Source organism: Aquarana catesbeiana, linkage group LG04 (genome assembly GCF_042186555.1).
Source record: "Aquarana catesbeiana isolate 2022-GZ linkage group LG04, ASM4218655v1, whole genome shotgun sequence".
NCBI lineage: Eukaryota > Metazoa > Chordata > Amphibia > Anura > Ranidae > Aquarana > Aquarana catesbeiana.
In genome coordinates this window covers 384,049,851-384,064,596 of record NC_133327.1, presented here as the reverse complement: position 1 = coordinate 384,064,596, position 14,746 = coordinate 384,049,851, and the positions used below count along the sequence as shown (strand labels likewise).

The window sequence follows — 14,746 nt, the reverse complement described above, 5'->3', positions numbered from 1 at the left end:
GGGAATATGGATAGTGCCCTTCTTCTAATGTCCCTTAGCGCTCAAGGCTTCGCTTAATATGGGAGCACTCATGCAGGCTCAAACTATAGACACAGATGGCGTGGCTCAGCTCTGCCTTCCGCTCCCTCATTCAGTGGCTGCTGCCTCTCTGTCCTGTGAGGAGGGAGAGGGTGGAGAGAGCCGCTGCTCTTGGGCACAGCGATGGATTGAGATCGGGCTTGGGTAGGTATGAGGGGGGCTGGGGGGATCCTGTGCACAGAAGGTTTTTTACCTTAATGCAGAGAATGCATTAAGGTAAAGAACCTTCTACCTTTAGAACCAGTTTAAAGTGATTGATTGTGAGGTCCGCCCACCCCTGCAAGAATTATAAGCCAGCAGCTACAAATACTGCAGCTGCTGACTTATAATAATAGGACATTTACCTGTCCTGGAGTCCAACGATGTCTGCACCGCAGCTGATGTTTCCATCCGCTGTCGGGTGCTGCCTCCGCCATTGCCAGCAAGGGAACCTGTTAGTGAAGCATTACGGCTTCACGCCAGGTCCCTACTGCGCATGCGCCAGGCACCTCTGCACTCTCCTATTGGCACGGTGGTGGAAGGGGGAGGAGGGAGCCGAGCTGCTGACATAATTCGACTGCGGCCCGGTCTCCCGGAAGTGGGGATAGGGTACCGCTCTCCTCCTGCCCCCGAAAGGTGCCAAATGTGGCACCTGGGGGGGGGGAGAGTTAGAGACAAATGAGCGGCGGTTCCACTTTTGGATGTAACTCCGCTTTAAATTTTATTTTTTCATTTTAAAAACGATAAACATGTCATACTTGCCTGCTCTGTGCAGCAGTTTTGCTTAGAGCAGCCCTGATCCTCTTCTGGGTCCCCCTTCCCACCAAGTGCTCACCATAGGAATATGCTTCTTCTGGGGGCACTCGCGCCTGCTTGACTCCTAGCTGGGCTGTTTGCGTCTTTTCAGACACACAGCCTGGCTCGGCCCTGCCCCTGCTCTCTGCTTGCAGGTTTTGACTAACAGCAGTAGGATTCAATGGCTTCCACTGCTCTCAGCCAGGCCTGTGAGAACAGGCAGAGGGGTAAAGAGCTGCTGCATACGTGCACAGCGCTGAATTGAAATCGGGCCCAGGTGAGTGTTTGGAGGGAGGGAGAGGAGGGGGGCTACTATTAAAAGGATTTAAAGGCTTTTTTTTTTTTTTTTTTTAACCTTCATACAGAAAAGGTATTAAGGTAAAAATATATATATATATTTTTTTTTATCTTTACAACCATTTGAAAGCTGAATTTTAGGCAGTTTATTACCTGGTTAAAATAAAATACAAATGTGTGATCTCTTCTACCTGCCAGAGGATTCTTAATTTAGTTTTGTCAGTCTTTTGATTCGAATGACTCTGCTACACTACATAGCCATGTTTTGGTACCCCCTTACACTGCAGTTTAGCACAACAGACTTGTGTTGGATCATTTACCTGCTTTTGGTTCAATTTATGCAGTACTGAAGGGGAATGGGGCCACAAGAGTACTTCCTATAGAGCAGATTATAGCAAACCTTGCTCTGACTTTGCTTTCCTTCACCATTCCACAACTGTCTCTGCCATCTTTCTGATACTACTTCCGCACTGCCATCTTCTTCGTTCAGCCATTAGGAAGTGCGTCAGGCATTCAAAATGCAGTTGTATTACCCTGGCAGTAATCTCCACTCTTCAATCTTATACAGATGCTGTAAGTGTACACTACACTGAGCATGCACCACAGGAGGTATTGGAAATAAACTGCTAGTAAATATAGGCATACAAAGAGAAGAACAGTTATTCAGTGGTCATCTTGCAGACCCACTAAGCAGAAAGCATAGTCTCCATATATTGTGGCAAATATAGCTGCCTCTTAGTACATACACTATATTGTCAAAAGTATCGAGACGGCTGCCTTTACACATACATTAACTTTAATGGCATCCCAGTCTTGGTCTGTACGGTTCAATATTGAGTTGGCCCACCCTTTGCAGCTTCAACTCTTCAGGGAAGGCTGCCCACAAGGTTTAGGAGTGTGTCTATGGGAATGTTTGACCATTCTTCCAGAAGCACATTTGTGAGGTCAGGCACTGATGTTAGACGAGAAGGCCTGGTTCATAATCTCCACTCTAATTCATCCCAAAGGTGTTCTATTGGGTTGAGGACAGTACTCTGTGCAGGCCAGTCAAGTTCCTCCACCCCAAACTCGCTCATCCAAGCGATAGACCTTGCTTTGTGCACTGGTCCAAATCATTTGGTGGAGGGGGAATTATGGTGTGGGGTTGTTTCTCAGGGGCCGGGCTTGGCCCCTTAGTTCCAGTGAAGGGAACTCTTAAAGTGATACTAGAAGTCTTGGTATGTTTGTTATTTTTAAAGAAAAAAAAAAAAAGTCAAAAAAGTCATACTTGCCTGGTCTGTTCAGTGGTTTTGCACAGAGCTGCCCTGATCCTCTTCTCGGGTCCCTATCTGGCACTCCAGGCCCCTCCTGTCGAGTTGAAGCTGTTATAGCTGCAAACGGTGGGCCAACTCAATATTAAAGTTCATGTGCTTGTAAAGGCAGGTGTCCCAATACTTTTGACAATATAGTGTATATAATTGCAAACTACACTGAAGCCCTTTAAAACATTAACATTCATTGATGAGACTTGTTGCATAAAGCTAAATACATTAATTGGTATGTGTCACAAATTTGTACAAGGTTATAGATGTTTTCTTTTGCATCAGCAGGACCCAGAATGCCTAAAGAAAAGTCAAGGAGTTGGGCCAATCAGAAAAGTTATCCTGGTTAAAGAAGATCATGAAGGACTTGGTATATCTATTACAGTAAGTAGTATGGATCTTACATATATGCTAACTTTTTAAATTTACAAAGTAGTGTAGAATGTAGATTTTATTTTTTTTTTTAATTTTAATTCTCACCTTTGGGGTTGATTCGCTAAACGTGGAGAGTGCTGCAGCCCCAATACCCACCCCCCTTACCTGAGCCAGAGCTGATCCAGCGATGTGCACGAGTGCAGCGGCTCTCGCCTCTATCTCGCTCCACTTTTGGCAGATTGTCAATCAAATTCTATGAGGCGAGGGGGTAGTCAGTGGACGCAGCAGCGGGACTCTGGAGTGAGCACACATGGGTGCCCCCATGGAAAGCCCCTTTTCATGGGGGCACCCGCCAAAGAGGAGGGGCATAGAGCGCTGGTGGGGGACCCCATAAGGTGGATCGGGGCTGCTCTGTGCAAAAGCACTGCCCAGAGCAGGTAAGAATAACATGTTTGTTATTTTAATTTAAAAAAAATGAAGGTTTAGCATCAGTTTAAGTTTTGACAATAAAACCTGGAAGCTGATTTTATGCAGAGCTGCACCAGATTTGCACTCTTGACTTTAGAGCGTTTGTTAAAGCGGAGTTCCACCCATAAATGGAACTTCCACTAAGTGGATTTGGCACCTTTCAGTGGGGAGGGGGAGCAGATACCTGGCAAATCCAGGTATCTGCTCTCACTTCTGGTCATAGATCGCCCAAAGGCTTCACTTCCTGTTTCCCTTAGTAAGGATGTCGGCGCCTGCACCCTGAGCCGAGGGACGGGTCGGCTTCAGGTGAGGACATTGCGGGCTCCCTGAACAGGTAAGTGTCCTTATATTAAAAGTCAGCAGCTGCAGTATTTGTAGCTGCTAACTTTTATTTTTTTTTTTTCCCAGGCGGAACTCCGCTTTTGCCAGTTTCTGCCCTCCCCCCTGCTGTAAACTGACCACGGTTAATCATGGTTGCTAAGACCTGACACCATGGTCAGTTTACGTGCCTCTGTCACCTGCAGCTATATGCAGCTCTCCTGTGTCTCCCTCTGTTGTCCTCCCCCCTCCCTGCCTGTCAGCTCTCACTAGCGCTGCTCTGCTCCTCTCCCTGCTGCTTCAAAACTATCTGACCTTTTTATATCACCCCCCCGTCAGATAAAAAGCTGTATCCAAGTGCCTATGCTTTATAAAAAAAGCCGATTTCTACCCCTTTTCACAGTGTGTGTATAGCTTTGACTGACCACACCCACTATTTGATGTGATTTGGAGGGTATGTGTAGGGGGAGGGTTTTTGTGGGGCCGTGGTTAAGTTCCGGCACCTATTGTTTGAGAAAAAAGCTATAAATTAGGGGTGCTGAAATTAATCGTGGCATTGATGCATGCGACCGGAAAAATCGATTACTTGCCCCGCCCCCTCCCGGGAGAGCGCTCCCTGCGTATGGCTGTTACGTGTGTGTGTGTGTGTGTATATATCCCGGTCACGTGACTCCCGGCTCGCCTCTCTCCTCTCACGTCTCTCCTGATGTCAGCCCCGCCCACTGACTGGAGCTATCAGGTCAGAAGAGAGGCGGGCGGGGCTGACATCAGGAGAGACGTGAGAGGAGAGAGGTGGACTGGGAGTCACATGACTGGGATATACACACACTAAGTAACAGCTATACGCATGGAACGCTCTCCCGGGAGAATTCCCTGCTGACCTCAGGAGAGAACACCGGCGGCTGGAATGGAGATCGGGGTGAGATGGTGAGCAGGCAGATCGCCCTGCTCATTTCAGGCTGCCATGGTCAGAGGGACAGTCACAGCAATGACACGTTTCTTCAAGTAAGTTCCCTCCAATGATTCTCTATCGCCCGAGTAGGATTACAAATTACAAAATGTGCGCCTGCCTGGCCACGCCCCCTTCTTATCACTAGGCAACTCGGTGTTTACAGTGTTACCAGGTTGTGTCACAATCACCATTCAGCTGATCTACATAACCCACCCAACACAAGTCAATATTATAGAATTGTCTTCTATGTGCCTTCACACCACAACTCTGCATTATTGTCCACAGTCTTTGACCATCTCCTTTACTATGTCCGCAGTCTCTGATCATCTCCTGTAGCATGTCCACAGTCTCTGATCATCTCCTGTAGCATGTCCGCAGTCTCTGACCATCTCCGGTATCATGTCCGCAGTCTCTGACCATCTCCGGTATCATGTCCGCAGTCTCTGACCATCTCCGGTATCATGTTCGCAGTCTCTGACCATGTCTTGTATCATGTCCGCAGGCTCTGACCGTCTCCTGTAGCATGTCCGCAGGCTCTGACCGTCTCCTGTAGCATGTCCGCAGGCTCTGACCGTCTCCTGTAGCATGTCCGCAGGCTCTGACCGTCTCCTGTAGCATGTCCGCAGGCTCTGACCGTCTCCTGTAGCATGTCCGCAGGCTCTGACCGTCTCCTGTAGCATGTCCGCAGGCTCTGACCGTCTCCTGTAGCATGTCTGGAGCTCTGGAGCTCCTCTGCTGTCTCTTTTTTTCCTTAAGAACAGATAGAATTAAAAAAATGGAGTTCTCCTGACTACTTGAATTTTTTTTTTAATGAAAACCATGCGCACTTGCGGACTTGCGCTGTAATCGTGATGCATTGCGGAATCGAATCGTTGACATGATAATCGTAATCGAATCGTGAGGCTAGTGAAGATGCGCACCCCTAAAATAAATATATATATATATATATATCTCTCTCACAGGTGCTAGGATACAGCTTTTTACTAATAATGATTAATAAAAGCACCTCATTTTAAGCACTTAGGCAAGCACTAAGCTACACAGTTGAATTACATAAATGTGAACTCTTGCCCACTGAAGGATCTCTTAGAACCAATCAGATTTAGTAACTATCTACCAGACAGTGCTGCCCAAGACCTCTCTGCAGTCTGTTGTACAGGTGAGCTATTTAACCTGATCCAGGACCCAGTTCAGCCAGAATTGGACAATGATAGAGCAGCAGCACACCGAGTGCTGTGCATGGGATCATAGGAGTTCATTTGCTATTTGTAAATACATTTAATTTCCCTTTTTTATATTTAAAACTGGATCACATGTTTTTTTTTCTTTAAAACTAGAATTATCAGTTGATTGGCCAGCTATTGTTGCTTTTGTTACCTTGAACAGAGCTGTGTTCTTAAAATTATATTCTTACTAGGGCAACATGTATTTACATACATTTCCTTACTACTTATATTGTTTTTATTTGTTTAGGGTGGAAAGGAACATGGAGTACCAATTCTTATATCAGAAATTCACCCGGCACAGCCAGCTGACCGCTGTGGTGGACTTCATGTTGGTGACGCAATTTTGGCAGTAAATGGCATAAATTTGAGAGATGCTAAACACAAAGAAGCAGTTACCATCTTGTCCCAGCAGGTAATTTGGTTTATAATCGGTCATTTCAATCCACACCTTGTTGTACTGTTGAAAGAATGCAATTGGTGGTAAGTCTATTGCGGTTAGTATACTATTGCAGGTTACCTTGGAGGTGTTTTTGCTTAACCATTTCAGCCCTGGAAGATTTTCCCCCTTAATGACCAGGCCATTTTTTGCGATAGGGCACTGCGTTACTTTAACTGACAATTGCGCGGTCGTGCGACCACGTACTTGAACAAAAAGTATGTCCTTTTTTTCCCCACAAATAGAGCTTTCTTTTGGTGGTATTTGATCACCTCTGCAGTGTTTTTTTTTTTTTTTCACTATAAGCAGAAAAAAGTGAAAATTTTGAAGAAAAACACTATTTTGTACTTTTTACTATAATATCCCAAAAAAATTTAAAACAAATTTCTTCATCAGTTTAGGCCGATATATATTCTACATATTTTTGGTAAAATCTCAATAAGTGTATATTGATTGGTTTGCGCAAAAGTTATAGCGTCTAGATAGATTTATAGCTTTTTTTTTTTTTTTTTTTTTACTAGTAATGGTGGCTATCTGCGATTTTTATCGGGACTGAGACATTGGAAAAATCAAACACTTTTATACAGCGATCAGTGCTATAAATAGCCACTGATTACTGAATAAATGTCACTGACAGAGAAGGGGTAAACACTAGGGGGCAATCAAGGGGTTAAATGTGTTTTCTAACTCTGGAGGGAATGTGGCTGACTAGAGGAGGAGCGAGATTGTTGTTCCGACTTAGTAGGAACACACAATCTGTCTCCTCTCCCCTGACAAAACGGGATTTTGTTTACACACACAGCAGAAAGTAAAAATTTTTTATTTTCAAAATTGTCGGTATTTTTTGTTTATAGCGCAAAAAAACCCCCAAAAAAACGCAGAGGTGATCAAATACCACCAAAATAAAGCTCTATTTGTGGGGGAAAAAATGGACCTCAATTTTATTTGGATGCAGCGTCACACGACTGCGCAATTGTCAGTTAAAGTAACGCAGTGCTGTATTGCAAAACATGGCCTGCTCATGAAGAGGGTAAAACCGGGGCTGAAGTGGTTAAAGCTTCTAGTTTTACAAACGCTGCCCATATTGGAAATGAAAACCATTAATGCCATTTCATAAAGTAGGCATCCGAACTATATTTCAAAATTAGCAGATAGAGAAAATTTCCTACAGGTATACTGGATATTCTCTTGTCAACCAAATGGTCCCGGGTTCATATAACCTAGAACCCCAGAGATGATCTTTTCATAGAAAAAATAGCACCAATCTTTCAAGTCATAAATAATATATAGCATTCATTGATCTAATCAGCAGTACAGCCAGTCATTGGTGCTTATTGTGACAAATCTCTTGAAGTTAAGTCATGTAAGCTGTAACAATATACTTCTTATTATTTTTTTTTTTTTTTAAATATACAATTAAAAGTGCTCTAGAGCAAAAAAAAAGTGTGTGTGTGTATATGTATGTATGCATGTTTGTATGTATGTATATATGTGTGTATGATAGATATAGATATAGATATATATACATAAAATTATGTATGTGTGTATGATAGAGAGATGGATAGATAGATATAAAATTATTGTGTGTGTATGTATGTATGTATATATGTATGTGTATATATATATATGTATGTATGTATGTATATATATATATATATATATATATATATATATATATATATATATATATATATATATATATATATATATATATATATATATATATATATATATATATATATATATATATATATATATATATATATATATATATATATTTATTATAATTTATGCACACACACACCTGTTCCTCTCAGAAATCTGGGGAGATCCTTCCTGTGCTTACTGTATTTACTGCACTGTAATCTACCCTGCCCATCCTACCTCTGTGAACTATAAAACACCTCACCCTAAGTTATAGAGAGATGTTTTAAAGTCCTAACACACTTCCCGTCCTAGTTTGCTGCTTCTCTATAGTCTAATGAGTGAGTGTTGATAACCTGGTGCCAAGGAAATATGTTACTGGCAGGATCACCAGATGAGAGCAAACAGTGCAGCCACTACATCTCAGCACTCGGAAGGCTGCATTCAATATATTATGTCTTTGTTTTTGGGTTTACACTTCGTAAATACAAAGAGATATGATGCTGCCACCTTTTTCTTAAATATAGATTTATGAAGAGAACATTCAGAATGACATTTACAATGGAATGTACGTTGCTTCGTGTTTTACTTTAGGACAGATAAACATGATGTAAGAGTTGTGTGCTGGATGTAGTCTTACAAGTTGGAGCACATTCCATTTAGCTGTGTATAGGGAAGGTATACTGGATAAAGATGGTAATAAAGATATATTTTATGTTTGTTACAGCAGCTATTCTCCCTTCCCCATCTGTTTCTTTGTTCTGAAGTACTGTGCAATTAGGTCAAGAAGTGTAATTCTTCCTGGAGTAGACTGAACTTTGTAATATTTTAACAAGACTTTCATATTGAAACACTGTAGATGACACAGGCTAGTAATGTGAAACCTGCATGACATTATGTCATATTTATGGATTTACAGGTAAAATAAAGTTGACCTTCGGGTAGATATAAAAGACACTCATTAATGTGGCTGCGTACTCCTTTATAAATCATAAATGTTTTATTTATTTATTTTTTTTTAATTGCAAATACTGTAGGCACCTAGTGTTTGTCTGGTAAACACTTCTTGCAATCCCCCAAACAGAAGTCATCAGACTTGGGGGGTGGGGGGGGCAAAAAGGTGTGCTCCATGTATATGCGTTGGCACTGAACATGATAATAGGAGAGGAATGAGCTGATCAGCTTGCTGTTCTTTCGCTGTCTGGTCATCAAGCTGGGGATGGGGAGAGGTCACCACTGTATACTTTTCCTGTAAGTGGCATCCTCCACCTGGCTGTGCGATGGCTCTGTAAATTTCAACCCAATCACACAGCACAGCGGTTTGCCTGGAGTTCAGCTTTTCCAATTTTGACTTTTACTAATGTAAGGGTTTTTTTTTTTTTTAATGTCTACTGGAAAAAAATTGTGAACTGTCATTCTCTCTAATTTCTTTCAGAGGGGAGAGATTGAGTTTGAAGTAGTGTATGTTGCCCCAGAAATAGACTCTGATGATGAAAATGTAGAGTATGAAGATGAAAGTGGACACCGTTATCGCTTGTATCTTGATGAGCTAGAGGAAGGTGGAGCTAACCCTGCGGCACCTAACAAAGAAGGAAGTGGTGATGCTAAACCACTACAAGGTAAATAAAATGTATACAGTAATTTGTATAAACCGTTAGAGCTGTAGGTTTCCTTCTAAAGAAGTTCAGGACACGTACATATTCACATGATACATACTGCTCCTCCCATGCTTTAGGTTTAGATGCCTGTATTTTAATAATTCCTAATGTCTGATATACTTGGGTCCTGATGATTTATGTACTTAAAGGACGATTGCACGCATTGCACCTTTCCATGCAAGCCATCCTTAAAGTGATATTAAAGTGTGTGTATAGATAGATAGAGAGATAGATAGATAGATATATATATATATATATATATATATATATATATATATATATATATATATATATATATATATCTATATATATAGATATAGATATAGATATATATCTATATATATAGATATAGATATATATCTATATCTAGATATAGATATAGAGATATATATATATATATATATATATATATATATATATATATATATCTCTATATCTATCTATCTCATACATACCTGCTCTGTGCAGTGGTTTTGCACAGAGCAGCCCATATCCTCCTCTTCTCAGGCAGCTCCTACGACGGTGTTCCTGGCTCCTCCCTCCTGCTGGATGCCCCCATAGCAAGCGGCTTTCTGTGGGGGCACCCAAGCAGGCATGCTACCGACATGTTGCTCTGTGTCCATTCACTGACAGCTGTGGTTTGGCCCCGCCCCCTCCATATCCTGATTGGCTCACTTGCTGTGATTGACAGCAGTGGGTGCCATTGGAGCCAATCAGGAGTGCAATTCGCTGGAGAGGCAAGGCTCTCATGGACATAGCTGGATTTAGAGGGGGATCAGCTATGTATTAGAGGGGCTGGGGAGGTCACCACACACAGAAGGCTTTTTTTTTACCATAGAATGCATGAAGACAAAAAACCTTGTGCCTTTACAACCACTTTAACGGCATACCACCAACCCCATTGAGTGCAGCCCAACCTGTCCAACACTTACTTTGTCCCTGTTCCAGCAATCTTCACAGAACGTCCTTGCCCTGAGCCGCCTGATCCTCTTCATCTTGCCCGTGCCGCAGCCCCATTCATTCCTGTGGGGAGAACTGTTTTCCCATGGGCATCAATAGGGCCACAGTGCATTCAGGATAAGGAGACCTAGTGAGCCTGGGCAGGGCCACATAGCAAAGATCATTGGAATAGGGACAGTGCTAAATATTGAATCAAGCAGGCTGCACTGGGGGGGGGGCTGGGGACATTCCTTAAAGGACAAATTGTACCAAATTTATAGTTGTCTATTTAAATATTAACAAAAAAAATTAAAGGCTTTTGCAAGCTGCATTGTCACACTCAGATTAGGATGATAGAAGGCCGAAATCTTTTGTGGATTGGGAGTTTTCAGCCAATCTGTGTTTCCTTAAACAACATGGACTATCAAAGTATTTACATATTTGTTAAGCAGTAAAGCTCTTTAAAAACAAATCCTTACTGACCTCTGTTATTGCAGGTATTGCGGAGTGGCAATTCTCTTTTTTTTGTTTGTTTTTTTTTTGTTTATACGGAGCTTTAAGAGTTGAATTCCCAAATTTCTATTTCTATAACCTCGTTAATGGTTTTGCATGACTTGAGCAAGTGAAAAAGCTATAAAATATACATGAGATTTTAGTGGCAGGTGATTTCCAGAGGGGAATTAAAGCGGGGGTCCACCTATCTATCATTTTTTTTTTTTTTTTTTTTTGAGTTCATTCACAAACTTTTCTTCTCAGCATTACATTCTCACATATTGTGTGTAATATGTCCACCTGTGTCAGATTTCATCGGAAAGAATAACTTATATTATTCACTGCAGGCGGTTTCCATCTTCATTGTGGGCATTTGAAGCCCACAAGCATTTATTTCCTGGATGTGGTGAATGCTGTGCTCCCAGCATACACCACTCGTTCCCGCACATGCTCAGTGGCATCCTGGGAAGCCTGAGACTAGCTCCCAGGAGTCTGGGAGAGGCTAGAAACACGCCTACTCCCACGGGAGGAGAACCAGGAAGTGCAAAGAAGAATGGAAAAATAAAAGGTAATTACGGCGATTTAAATTTTTTTAAACAGCATGTCAGCATCTAGGCAAGGAAGAGAATACATACAGATATTGTTCAAAACTTGGGTGGAACCCCGCTTTAAGAATAAGCTATCATATCATTCCTGCCACAAAAAAAAGTACTGCTTTTCATTGATTTTTAAATCGCCATCAAAATTCAAGTTAGTGCCAGTAGAAAAATCAGTGCTAGACAATAGAGTGGTAAAAAGTGATGGGAAGTAGTGTCTGCCAGGTATTGCAATAAGATATTGGGGATAGATCTTTGAGGAGCACTGTAGTGTTATGTGTTTAATGCATGTTAACATGTGTCAAGGCAGCCCATCCATTTGAATTAGTTGCTAACGCACCAAAAATTGGACCTACATTTTTTTCCAATGAAACGCATCGCAGTGCACAGTAGTGGGTTGCCGTGTACTGCAATGCAGGTCAGTTGCTTTAGTACATTGCGGTATCATTGGAAAAGATTAGCACTGCAACACAATACACATGTAATGTGTGTTGTGATAATCGCAATGCACATTAGTGTGAGTGGGCCCTTAGTCACTTGGGGGAAATTTCTGTGTTGACTAGGAAAGAACGAGAGTATGGAGAATAAAGGTCTGATTCAGAAGGATTGCCCACAGAGCCATGGCTATTGGCATTAACTGGAATTAACACTACTTAGAGGGTATCTAGTACTTAAGATGTGGAACAGAAAGACCTCCTAGGTTTTTGTATGATTTTGTTTATTAATTCGCAGTCTTTTACCAACCCATAATGAAACCTGAAATTGAGGATTAATCAGGTCTATCTATTGCACAGGAAGCTGATGAACTTAAAAGTACTAATAGATTTGGAAAGCAAAATCCTTGTACCACCCCAGGTCTATCACAAAATGTTTATAAAGTAGATGCAGTTCTCCACCACCAGTCTCCATCATAAAACAGACTCTTCATTGGCTTTTGTATACTGTGTTCTTGGTGAATCTTCCCTCAGGATATGTTATGTGTTTTCTTCTAGTATTTGACCAGAAAGATCACGTAGAAGGACATGAAAATGGGGACCTGGAGCCAAGTGATTCGCTTTCAGGGGACACCACTTCCAAGCTAGCATATTCTTCAGAGTCCCTGTCGTAGGGCTCATATCTGGTGTCTGTGATGAAAGAGACCGATTATTCACTCTAGTGGACGAGACAAGCTGCAGTCTCAAAGGGGGTCGGGATATTGGTACCTCCAATGCGGTTTCCTCAGGGTTTGTCGGAGCAGTTTTACATGTGCATAAATCCTGTCTCGTTTATCCACTAAGAGCCATACCTTGACACTTGCATGTTTCTTTTCTAGTTTTATTTTATTTTCCCATATAGTAAGCACCAAAGCACTTCTTTCAACATTAAAGGTGTTCTGGTCTGCATGTCAGGCATTAGTAAAATAATGTGACTGGCAAAGTAACGGGATTACAGCACAGTTACTGGAAGTGCTAGACAAGGTACATTTAATGCAAGTGGCAGAAGGGAAGCATTTTATGCAAAATAATGATTAGATCGTTATATATATTTCTTTGTTTAACACTTTCAGAGCTACCTTGGCCCAGTACAATCACTCTGGAGTGTTTTTTTTTTTTTTTTTTGTATGTTCCGTCATGCAGTAAAAGAGCTTTCTGCTTTTTTTACAGTTTGTTTTTTTTTTTTTTTTTTTTTTTTTTTTTTTTTCCAATTTTGACTGTCTTTTTTATTCTTTCTGTCTTGTACATGCAGTATGAAGATATTGAATTATGTCCACACTTTAACAGGTTCACTAGACAGACTTAGTATGTGTTCCAGATCTAGGGCTTTATTTCAAAACTTGGTAATGGGAAGAAACTTTTTTTTTTTTTTTTTAGCAGCATTGTTTAAATGCCTTTTGGCAGTCACTGGGGCTGACAGAGATAAATTCTGACACATAGCATCATCAGCAGAGAATGGGGAATAGTACACCAGAGTAAACTGTTGTTTTCAGTAACAACTAACTGGATATTTGCAATTAGAGGTGTACTCCAGGCAAACTAATTTTGTTATAAACATTTAGAGAACCCCATAACTTTTAACAAATGTGCTCTTCTTATTTTTTTCCTTCTCTGGCTTGTGGAGCCCTTAAATCAAGGGTAGACAAGAGGTGATCTACCTGAACAACACAGGAAAAGTCAAAGGTCACTGGGCACAGTGTTGCCCAGTGCTGCCTTCTCACACCTGATTTAAACCTCTAATTGCCGTTCTACTGTGTCGCAAATGCATGCATTGCACCGCAATCATGGGTTTAAAACGGGTGGTGAGAAGGCAACATATCGCCTACTCTGCACCTGTCAAACACACATGGATCACTTTTCAGAAGAGCAGCAGTGGCTGCTGCACCTGTGAATGAGCCCTTAGTTTTATTCGACAGCGGCACCCTTAGGGCTCGTTAACACATAAAGTTGGGGGTGGTAAAACAGCAGGATATAATGAAAGTCTATGGCTAAGCGCAGGAAAGCGAAATGTACGCTGCACTGCAACCATTGTGTGGGTAAACCGCAGTGCATCAGTGTGAAAGCAGTCCTATACTAACTAATATGTCTAGTGTTTTTCTTCACACTGATCTCTTCTCCTCTTTTCTGCTGCTGGCACCACTCTGGAGACCACTAGCGGTGGAATAAGAGGTGGAGTGCAGTTGTTATCTCTCCGCATGGGACAGGAGCTACCACTACAGAGGAGACATCAGCTTATGTGACTCTTGCTCCCTACTACAGGTCCAGCTTTACAAGTAATCCCTCTGGATTGCACTCTGTTTTGATGCTCTGAAATGGTGGGCCAGCAAGCCTGGACTGAGATTGTCGCCTGTCCACTATCTACCAGTAGATCGCGATCTACAGGTTGCTGACCCCCGCTTTAAATTAACTAAACAGCCCACCTTCTAAAATCCAAAAAGCACATATTTCCTGTTTATACATATGATGAAACACTGCCTGCTCGGTGCTGTGACTGGTCGTATAACAGCACTGATGTCACCACTTGGTGGGGTTTAAGCAGGCCATAGGCGGCACTGTTTTCTTTCCTGCGACCACAGGTTGCAGGAAAGAAAATCACTTGATTCCCCCATCAACACAGACAGTGCCATCTGACATTCAACCCCTGTGTACAGGCTTTAAACTGACAGCTCTGTAGTTTCTTATCCAGTTTAGTCAATTTTTTTTATTTTTATTTTTTTTT

General features: G+C 41.8%; 1 protein-coding gene across 4 annotated transcripts in view; it reads left to right on the top strand.

Moving 5' to 3' along the window:
• The window catches only part of GOPC (golgi associated PDZ and coiled-coil motif containing), a 67,139-nt gene extending 53,976 nt beyond the window's left edge, over positions 1 to 13,163 (top strand). For 2 of the 4 annotated variants that reach the window (XM_073627148.1, XM_073627151.1), the window contains 4 exons: positions 2,736 to 2,834; positions 6,037 to 6,201; positions 9,305 to 9,488; positions 12,547 to 13,163. In XM_073627148.1, coding sequence (XP_073483249.1) covers positions 2,736 to 2,834; positions 6,037 to 6,201; positions 9,305 to 9,488; positions 12,547 to 12,662 — 564 coding nt within the window. In that variant the 3' untranslated portion in view covers positions 12,663 to 13,163. The remainder of the gene's footprint in view (positions 1 to 2,735; positions 2,835 to 6,036; positions 6,202 to 9,304; positions 9,489 to 12,546) is intronic. The other 2 variants (XM_073627149.1, XM_073627152.1) reach the window with 1 other exon arrangement.
• Positions 13,164 to 14,746: the final 1,583 nt, after the last annotated feature.